At 43.5% G+C, this 11,137-nt stretch overlaps 1 protein-coding gene across 4 annotated transcripts in view; it reads left to right on the top strand.

Moving 5' to 3' along the window:
- olgc3 (membrane guanylyl cyclase) overlaps positions 1 to 11,137 on the top strand; it is a 138,411-nt gene that overhangs the window by 19,615 nt on the left and 107,659 nt on the right. For 2 of the 4 annotated variants that reach the window (XM_078930220.1, XM_078930219.1), the window contains exon 3: positions 11,105 to 11,137. This exon is cut by the window's right edge and continues 211 nt beyond it. In XM_078930220.1, the coding sequence (XP_078786346.1) occupies positions 11,105 to 11,137 (33 nt within the window). 4 annotated transcript variants of the gene reach the window in all.

The raw sequence follows: 11,137 nt of genomic DNA, 5'->3' as shown, positions 1-11,137 counted from the left end.
ACCCAAACTTATGGAGGGCAGCAATGAGGAACTTCCAATTTACTCTATCAAAGGCTTTTTCAGCATCCAGTGATAGTATAGTCATTTCCTGGTTTTTGATGGTGGCAAAGTCTATTATGTTAACGAGTCTGCGGACATTGTCCTCCGAGTGTCTGCCTTTGATGAATCCAGTTTGGTCAAAGTGAATTATGTGAGGAGTGATTTTTTCTATTCTCTGTGCTAGTGCTTTGCAGATAATTTTTACATCTGCATTAATTAAAGAAATGGGGCGATAGCTTGAAGGACTAGTGGGATCTTTGTCTGGTTTTAGAAGAAGGATAATGAGGACTTCCGGTGTTGTCGAATGGAGTAGACGTGTGTGTCCGAGCTCCCCACCTTTATTGACTTCTACTAAGCCACCTAACTAATTAGTTAAAAATTTGCCCTACAACAACTAATTCAACGGATCACCTAAGTAATCATGTCCAAAAAAACCAGAAGAGATGAACAGGAGAAGGAGGAAGCGGCCGGTATTAGCGCATTCACTGCTGTCCTGACTGCTAAGCTAGCGGAAACTAAGTCCGAGCTTCTTGCTGAAATAAAGGACACATACGCAAGGTACGAGGCCAGACTGAGCACTGTTCAGGCCGCAGTTGATGACCATACAGAACGCATTGCCCACTTGGAGCAGTCTGCAGACTCTACTAGCATCGACGTGACGGAGATGAAGACCACGCTTTCAGCCATTGCGGCTGAAAACGCTAAACTAAAGGCTAAGCTGACTGATCTCGAAGGCCGGAGCCGCCGCAACAACATTCGGATCTTTGGATTACCCGAAAATATTGAAGGGCCTACACCAACAGTTTTTTTTTCGCAGCTGCTTTTTGAAGTGCTTGGTGCTGACGTTCTCTCATCTCCTCCGGAATTAGACCGTGCACACCGCTCACTAGCTGCTAAGCCAGGGCCCGCCGGTAAGCCGCGGCACGTCGTGATATGCTTTCACCGCTTTCAGACTCGTGAGCTGGTGGTGCGGACGGCTCGCAGACTTCGGGGCAATCTCTCCTACAAAGGCTCTCCGATCCATATCGTGGAGGATTACTGCCCGGAGGTTTTGGAGCAGCGCGGCCAGTATCGTGATGTTATGAGGAAGCTTTACCAGCTGGGCCACAAGCCTGCTCTGAGGTACCCAGCTAAGCTGTTTGTCGTGATGGAGGATGGCTCCAGGAAACATCTTCCCTCGGTGAAAGATGCTGCCGATTTTGTCTCTCGTCGCTGCCGAGATGATGGTGACCGGTCCCTTCCTGAATCCAACTAGTAACAATACGTGACCTGTCAAGAAGGCTGTTGCTACTGTTTAAATGACTGCCAACTCAGGACCTAAGCTAGTTATTATTTTTTATTGTATTATTTATTTTATTTTATATATAAATATTTTTAATTGCTTATTTACTTTTTTCTTTTGAAGTAGCTATAATTATTTTACTCACACTTTTCTAAGGGTAATTTTGACTTCTGTTATTGGGGCAATTATAATGTGCCTTTAAACTTGGGGATTTGGAGGACTTTGGACGAAAGAGGGAAGTCCCGTGGTTAGGTGTTGACACCGTTGTGCAATGGACACTTGTTTCTTGTTTTCATGTATATATGGGGATGTTCAGGCCAAGCTTATTATTTCATTTTATTATTATTATTATTTTTTATTTTTTTATTTTATTTTTTTTCTTCTTTCTTCTTCTTTTTTTTTTTTTTTTTTTTTTTTTCTTCGTTTCACTCAGATTTCCTTACAGAGACCAGCCGTGCTCTTCCAACCTACCATGTCCACGCCCATCACTTTAATTAAAGATCTTGTTTGAGGTATGTCTTCTATAAACATAAATAACAGATTCAGACTTATTTCGTGGAATGTGAAGGGGCTGGGGAATGCTACAAAACTGGGGCGAGTAATGACCCACTTAAATCGCCTTAAAGGAGATATTTATTTTCTCCAGGAAACTCACATGCCCAATAAGGAAGTTGTGCGACTTAAAAAACATTGGGTGGGGGAAGTCTTTCACTCCACATTTAATTGCAGGGCCCGTGGTGCAGCCATAATTTTCCATAAGGATCTTCCTTTTATTGCAGAAAAGTCAGTGCTAGACCCGAATGGCAGATAGGTAATAGTTTCTGGGAAGATTCAACTAACATCCTTTCTATTCATCTGTGTTTACGGCCCTAACTGGGACGACAGTGCTTTTGTTAAAAAACTTTTTTCATCTTTTCCAGATCTCCAAAATCACTATATAATTATGGGTGGTGACTTTAATTTTGTGCAGGATCCGCAGCTTGATCGATCTTCTAACACTTCTGCCCCCCCTACTAGAGCAGCCAAAATGCTATCGACTCTCTCTCAACAGTTCGGTATTACTGACCCATGGAGGCATAAATTCCCGGGGGGAAAATCGTTCTCATTCTTCTCTCATGTTCATCGCACCTTTTCTCGTATTGACTTTTTTCTTTTAGATGTACGACTTCTGTCTAATCTGGTTTCTGTCGACTATCACGGTATAGCTATATCAGACCATTCTCCGGTTTCTCTTGATCTGGCCATACTCTCCCGGCCTCGCCTGTTGAACCAGTGGAGGTTCAATGCCGTCCTCCTAGCTGAGGAATCCTATAAAGAGTTTATACAATCACAACTAACTCTATTTTTTGAATTTAATGACCTGCCAGAAACAAATAGAAGCAATCTCTGGGAGGCCTCAAAGGCGTACATTAAAGGTCAACTGATTTCTTTTATTTCTAATAAGAGGAAAGTGGAGTCTGCTCGTACAAATTTACTTCTGAACGACATCAAGGACACAGACCAATTATTAGCTGCTAGTTTTGATCCAGACTTGTATAAGAAACGACTCGCACTACAGACAGAGCTTGATCTTATCTCTACCACGGAGGTCAGAACGCTGCTGCTTAAATCCAGACAACGTTTCTATGAATCGGGTGACAAGGCGGGGAAGCTTCTTTCATACCAGGCAAGGGCTGAGGCATCTTCTAGGCTTATTCCAGCAATATTATCAACAGCGGGTGTGACGATCACAGACCCAGTTAGTGTAAACGAGACATTTGCGAAGTTCTACTCGACTCTTTATACATCTGAGTGTCCACACTCTCCAGATCTTGCGCTTGATAAAATTACTTTTCCACGTGTCACTGATGAGGATGCTGAAATTTTAGGTAAACCCATCACTACGGCAGAAGTCTCTGAGGCCATCAAATCACTCCAAAGTGGTAAGGCACCTGGCCCTGACGGTTTTACCACTGAATACTACAAAACCTTTTCCTCCGTGCTTAGCCCCTTCTTAAAAGATATGTATAATGAAGCCTTTCTCTCCGGCTGCCTTCCAAACACTCTCTCAGAAGCCACAATATCTCTTCTCCTTAAGAAAGACAAAGACCCTCTACTTTGCAGCAGTTACAGACCCATTTCCCTTCTCAATGTTGACTTTAAAATTCTGTCTAAAATTCTGGCTTCCCGTCTACAATGCGTTTTGTCTACCATCATAAATTTGGACCAGACAGGTTTCATGCCGGGCAGATTATCGTCGTGTAATACTAGACGCCTTTTTAACATAATTTCTTCGCCTTGCTCTGTAATGCCTGAGGTCATTCTCTCTCTTGACGCAGAAAAAGCCTTCGATCGGGTCGAGTGGAGCTTTCTATTTAACATTCTATCCCGATTTGGACTGGGGGGAGGGTTTGTCGACTGGGTTAAACTGCTTTACTCTTCCCCCAAAGCTTCAGTTCGCACTAACAATACGTTTTCTCCTTCCTTTTCTTTACATCGTGGCACAAGGCAGGGCTGTCCTCTTTCTCCTTTGTTGTTTCTTCTGGCTATTGAACCATTGGCCATCTGGTTACGCTCAGAAGCAGCCTTTATTGGCATCAAGCGTCTAGGCACAGTTCATAAGGTCTCGCTATATGCGGATGATCTTTTGCTTTACGTTTCAGACCCTATCACCTCCGTTCCCATCATCCTTAATATCCTACAAGAGTATAGCAATATATCTGGCTACAAACTTAATTATCAGAAGAGCGAACTTTTGCCCATCAATGACCTAGCCCGAATGATCCCTTCCTCTACTTTTCCGTTTCGGTGGTCACCTGGTGGGTTCAGATATCTAGGCATCCAGGTCACCCCATTATTGTCTGGGCTCTACCATACAAACTTTACCCCCCTGATTGACAGGACAGAGAGGGATTTTTTACGTTGGTCAGCTCTGCCGATCTCGCTTGCAGGTCGGGTTAGTCTGGTCAAAATGGCCGTCCTTCCCAGGTTTCTTTACCTATTCCAACATCTTCCAATCTTCCTAGGCAAATCATTTTTTGACAAGCTAGACAGGACCGTTTCATCATTTTTATGGTCGGGCAGGCCGACTCGTTTGCGAAAATCAGTCTTACAAGCCCCGAAGGATGAGGGAGGACTGGCCCTGCCAGTCCTAAGATTTTATTATTGGGCAGCAAACATCCAGAAACTTCTTTTCTGGATGAACGATGACAATGAGGCCATTTCAAGCTGGACTCAGCTGGAAGGGAAATCTTCAGAATTTTGTCTGCGCTCAATACTGTGTGCACAGCTTCCCCTTCCCAGTGTCCATACCTGCCCAGTGGTGTCCACTTCTTTGAAAATCTGGAGTCAATTCAGGAAACATTTCGGCCTTATAAATTCCACAGTCCTCACATCAGTCTACAAAAACTGCAGATTCGATCCGTCCAAAACAGATCTGTCATTCAAACTATGGCACAGGAATGGGATTAAATCAATCTCTGACTTATACACTAACAATGTATTTTCCTCATTTGAACAATTGTCAAAGAAATATGCCCTCCCGAATCAGCATCTCTTCCGTTTCTTCCAGATCAGGGACTATGTTAAAAAACTGTTTCCTCATTTTCCAAATCGCCCACCAGAAACTCTACTAGATGTTCTTCTCTCCAAAGACCCTTTTGTTAATGGATGCATTTCAAGCGTTTACAAGTCAATTTGGACAGCATCCTCAAAGCCGTCCGATACTGTCAAAACTGCGTGGGAAGACAGTCTGAACCTTAACATTACGGAACAACAATGGAGGTCGGCATTGTCTCTTGTCCATTTGTCCTCTATTTGCGCCCGCCATAGATTGATTCAATGTAAGATTGTTTACAGGGTCCATTACACCAATGCCAGACTGGCCAAAATCTATCCTTCTATTAGTGATGCCTGCAGCAGATGCCATCTCTCTCCTGCCAATCATGCCCATATGTTTTGGTCATGCCCAGTGATCGCAGCTCTTTGGACAGATGTATTTGATACACTAACGAGGGCTTACAGATACACCGTCACACCAAATCCCATGTCGGCAATATTTGGTCTCCCCCCAACTTCAGACACGCCGAGTGCACTAAAGCGGGCCGTTGCATTTACCACCCTATTAGCACGCAGGCTGGTCCTGCTGAACTGGAAGCTCCCCCGTCCCCCTTCGCATGTCCGCTGGGTCCGCGAGGTGCTTTACAATCTCAAACTTGAGAGGCTTAGGTACTCACTTCATGGCTCACTCAGGGTGTTTCATGAGACCTGGAACCCTTTCCTACAATATGTGGAAACATATTGTTGACATTTCCTCACAATCTGGAGGCTGACTGAGCACCAGTGCAACAAAAAGCCACTGCTGTTACCCTGGTTTTCTCACTTATTACTACGTATTTAATTACCTTTTTTTTTTTTTTTTTTTTTTTTTCTGGACGTATTTCTTATTTTAAAAAAAAAAAAAAAAAAAAAAAAGCCCAAGTGGTTTGTGTTTTTTATTTATTTACTTTTTTATTTTTTAGTTATTTATTTTATTTATTTATTATTTTTTTTTTGTGTCTGACTTGGCCTCTGGGGGTTGTTGACGGGGGTGGGTGGGACGGGTTGACATGTGAGTGTTTATTTTTACACATTGCCTTTTTTACATTTCATTTTACACTCTGTATGTCTGTTTAATACAGAAAATGTTCAATAAATAAAGTTATAAAAAAAAAAAAAAAAAAAAAGAAGGATAATGTTGGCAGAGTTCATGTTAGGTGGTAGAGATTGGCTTTCATTGATAAATTTTACCGTTTTATAAAACGTTGGTGCCAGTTGTTCCCAGAATTCCTTATAAAACTCTGCAGGAAAGCCGTCAGGCCCTGGTGCTTTACCATTGGGCATAAGTAACAGAGCTTCATGAAGCTCAGACAACGAGAGCGGAGAGTCTAAATTTGTGATTTGATCTTCGTTTAACCTGGGCAGGTTTACATTGTTGAGAAATGAGTTGATGCTTTGTTCTGATGGATTGATCTGTTGAGTGTATAAGTTTTGATAAAAGTCTTTAAACGCATTATTAATTTTTACCGCGTCATGGGTGACATTCCCTGTTTGGTCCATAATAGAAGTGATTGTTGATTTTTCTTTATTAAATTTAAGCTGATTAGCCAGAAATTTGCCAGATTTATTTGAGTTTTCATATCTTTCCAGTCGAAGCCTTTGTATCTGGAATTGTGTTTGTTTATTGATGATGTCATTTAACTGCAGTTTTAAATTTTTCAGGTCGCCCAGTATGTGTTCCTGTGCAGAAGCAGCATAAGCAGTCTCCAGGGTTTTGATTTTATTTTCTAATTCTAATAAATCTGCTTTCTCTTTGCGTTTTTTATGCGTTGAATAAGAGATGATTTTCCCTCTCATGACTGCTTTTGCTGTTTCCCAAAGAACACTTGGTGATATTTCAGAAGTATTGTTGAATTCTAAGAAGGTTGCCCACTGTTTTTTAAAGAATTCAATAAATTCCTGGTCTTTTAACAGAGACGTATTAAACCTCCAGGTTGAACCTGAGGGTGTGGGTACTTCCCTTGAAATAGTAACAGAAACTGGTGCATGGTCACTGATAATAATTGGATGAATGTTGGAACTTTTAATTTCTTTCAAAAGGGAGTTACTGACTAATAAATAATCTAAACGGGAGTGTGAATGATGAACTGGAGAAAAAAAGGTGAACCCCTTAGTGCTTGGATGACATGAGCGCCACGCGTCGCAGAGACCCAGATCATTCATGTACTGCTTTAGAATACTTGCAGACCGCCATGTACGCTGATTTGCTGCTGTGCTGAGTCTGTCAAGTTCAGGGTCCAAAACAAGGTTGAAGTCTCCTCCTCTAATGATTGTGGAGTCAGAGTGAACTGAGAGTGAGGTGAAGAATCTGTGAAAGAAGGAAGAGTCGTCAACATTAGGACCATATATGCTTGCTATACAAAAGTCCTTATTCTGAATGGATATATTAATGATTACAAATCTGCCTTCTGGGTCAGTAACTGTATCCTTATGAGTAAATGTAACATTTGTATTAATCAAAACTGCAACCCCTCTTTGTTTGGAATTGAAACTGGCAGAATACATAGCTGGATACTGGGAACAGCACAGGAGATGACCAGCTGATAAAGATAAATGGGTCTCCTGCAGTAGAGCTATATCTGCTTTAAGATCATCCAGGTGATTTAACACTTTCAATCTCTTTGGCCCAGAGCCAAGTCCATGCACATTCCAGCTAACGATGTTAAGACTGTTCATAGCTGTTCTAACCGGGAGAGTGCAAGCCTAAATAGTGCGTGTGCCCGTCCATGTGCGCGTGCACGCTGTGCGTTCCTGCTACACTGACAAGCGCTATGCGTTGTGGGTGAACGTGTCTTGGCTGTGAGCTGCATGTTGCATTCGTCCTGTGTGAGCCTAAGTGTGGTTTTTGCAGTTTATCAACGTGTATGTGCTGGATCGCGTGTGCATGCTCTTATGCGCGCTAGTATGCGCGCGCGCCCGTTCCGTGCATAAATAAATACTCACCGTGGTTGCGTTTACTTTACCTGATTCACATATGTTCCACTTATTGCAAAAATCCTTGAAAAAACTGTCGCCTCTCAACTCCACACTCACCTCTCTTCCAATAATTTATATGAACAACTCCAGTCTGGCTTCAGTCAATTTCACAGTACAGAAACAGCCCTCCTTAAAATCACTGACAACCTTCTACTCGCCGCTGACTCTGGTTTAGCCTCCATCCTCCTTCTACTCGATCTGACTGCTGCATTTGATACAATCTCACACCCCGTCCCTCTGGAAAGACTTTCAACCATTGGCATCACTGACTTACCCCTCAGCTGGTTCCAGTCCTATCTTTCAGGCCGCACGCAATTCATACAATTAAAGTCATTCACCTCTCCCACAGTTCCAATTTCCACAGGAGTGCCCCAAGGCTCTCTCCTAGGGCCCCTGCTATTCATCATTTACCTTCTTCCCCTTGGTTATATTTTCCGTAAACACAACATCCACTTTCACTGTTATGCAGATGATACCCAGCTCTACCTCTCCTCCAAGCCTGACTCCACTCTTCCACCTACCTCCCTTTCCAAATGCCTTCTTGAAGGCAAGTCCTGGTTCACTGCAAATTTCCTTAAATTAAATAGCAACAAAACTGAACTTCTCATCGTAAGAACACCCTGAATAAACTCCCTAACTTCTCCATTTCCTTCGATAACTGCTCCATCCTTCCCTCCCCACAAGTTAAGAGTCTGGGTGTCATCCTTGACAGCACTCTCTCCTTTACTGCCCACATCAATAGCATCACCCGGACGGCCTATTTCCCCCTCCGAAACATCCGCCGTCTCCGCCCCTCTCTCAGTGTCATGGCTAGCAGGGTGTGGCAGACCCAGATGCTGGAACCCGGAAGGATACTCGGCAGACAGAATGGTAAGTATAAATAGATTTAATTCTGGAAACAGAATTTGCAGGGCAGAATACGTAGGAGATGGTTGGAGGTTCTTGAGGGCGAACACCGTGGTCCAAAGGAAGCCAGAGGGACGCCGAGACAGGAAGCAGCGAGAGGTGAGTGCGGCCTTAGAGTTCCAGATGAGGGCAGAATCCTGGGCAGTAGTCAAAGCAAGGGTTAGTGAAGGAAGCGAGAACTAGAGCGAGACAACACATGAGGTGGCCAGTGAAGCACCGTGGAGTACAACGAACTAGCGTCGAGTACAGGTCCTGGTTCTCCTTAAGAGCCTGGGTCCTGATGAGGCTGATGAGGCGCAGCCGTTGTCAGCAGGTGGACTTGATGAAGAGGGCCCGGCCGGGGGCACCGTGACACTCAGTCCTCACTCCACAGCCATTCTAGTCCACAGTCTCATCACCTCTCGTCTGGACGACTGCAACTCCCTTTTATCTGAACTCCCTTACAAAGCTATTCACAAACTACAACTGCTCCAAAACTCTGCTACCCGGATCAGAACACAAACCCCCTCCACTATGCATATCACACCTGTTCTACAAAAGCTTCACTGGCTACCAGTGTCTCTCTGGATTAATTATAAAATCCTTATCTTGACCTTCAAGGGAGCCAGTTTAGCTCGTGCTGGTTTGCGACGCCTTCCGTCCGTGAAACCCGGGTTCGACTCCGGGCTGCTCCCTGTTCCCTTCTCTACCTCTGCCGGTTCCAAGCCCGGTTTGAGAAGGTTGCGTCAGGAAGGGCATCCGGCGTAAAACATTGCCAAATTTACCATGCGACTCGTTCGCTGTGGCGACCCCTGATGGGAGAAGCCGAAAGTGGAAGAAGACCTTCAAAGCCCTCCATAATCTCGCCCCTCCATATCTGTCTGACCTTATCCATGTTGCCATTCCCACCCGCTCCCTTAGGTCCGCCTCCTCACGCCAGCTTGTTACACCCACCGTTCGGTTGGTCACTATGGGGGGCAGAGCATTCAGCCGCTCTACCCCCCCGCTCTGGAACTCACTTCCCTCAGGTCTGCGGAACATGAACTCACTCCCGCAGTTTGCTAAAAATCTGAAAACCCACCTCTTCAGACAAGCATACCCCCCCTAATTCATTTTATGATTCCATTTTTTTGTTTGTTTTTAACTAAAGTGTCTTTCTTTTTATTGTATTTTTTGTTTTTGAATGCTTTTGATTGTTTTCTATCTGTAAGGCGACCTTGGGTGTCTAGAAAGGCTCCATATAAATAAAATTCATTATTATTGTTATTATTATTATTAATAGATAGATGGGTGGACAGATGGATGGATGCTTCTGATTTGTGAAAAGGACATTTCAGAGTTTTTTTCAACAACAAAGCTCTAACAAACAGCTTTTTTTCCCTGAAGCCAATAGAAGTAAATGTTTTGGTGCGTGGAGCACAGTGACCTGCACAGCTATAGATAAACTCTGCTGCTGCGTCAGACGGTGAAAGAATCACCTCCACAGATGAAGCTCTGAGAGCCACAAAGAGGATTACAGTAATTCCTCGGATCTCTTAGGCTCTACGTTTCTGCTTTCTCTGCTGATTTCTGAACGCTCCACTGCACGGATGAAACGCTGACACTAAGGTACATTTTTAACCTTCAGTTTATTCATTACACTGTGAGGAAGCAAAGGAATTAAGTTATGGTTTATTAACCCTTGTTCTATCCTAGGCACTTTACCATTGGGAGTTGGGTCATCTAGACCCACTAGACAGAGCTCTGAACCTTTTTTCTTCAATGATTTGTGATCTTCACTGGTGTCTATGGATTACATGAAATCTTTCCACCTTTATCCACCTTTGTCATGGTAGGAAGAACACCTCAATGGAAGGGGGGGGGTCATCTAAGATAGCACAAGGGTTAAGTAGTGATGGTAAAAATCTACAGTGTTACAAAAGATCAAATGTTAATGAGAGTAATATCTGAAAGTACTAAGTACTAAAACCATGAATCCTTTTTTGTGTAAATGCACAAACGTCAAATCCATAAATGTTGCTCTCATGTCATCTCTAGATTCTGAAGGATTAGTCCAGCATGTCCGGGGCTCAGGTTAAACTGTGGGGATCTTGGAGACCCTGTGATGTTTCCTGATAGTCCCTCATCAGACTCTGATGGAGGACAGGGAAATAGTTTTAAGGTGGAATCTTCAGGGTTGGGGTTTGAGCTCTTAAAAAAGGGGATCAAAATGTCTGTCAGGGGTGGATCCTTCACTCTGCCAACTGTGATTCAGCTGCTGAACTATGTTATTTTTTGTTTAGGAAAGCATTTATGATTATCTATTTAAATGGAACGTACATGCATTGTTATGAACTTTTCCTGCAGGTGACCATGATGCACTTCTGCTTTCTGCTGGTA

Source organism: Oryzias latipes, chromosome 2 (genome assembly GCF_053564925.1).
Source record: "Oryzias latipes strain Hd-rR chromosome 2, Olatipes_Hd-rR_3.1".
NCBI lineage: Eukaryota > Metazoa > Chordata > Actinopteri > Beloniformes > Adrianichthyidae > Oryzias > Oryzias latipes.
Note: the sequence above shows the minus strand (reverse complement) of the source record. Positions and strands in the feature narration are given on the sequence as shown.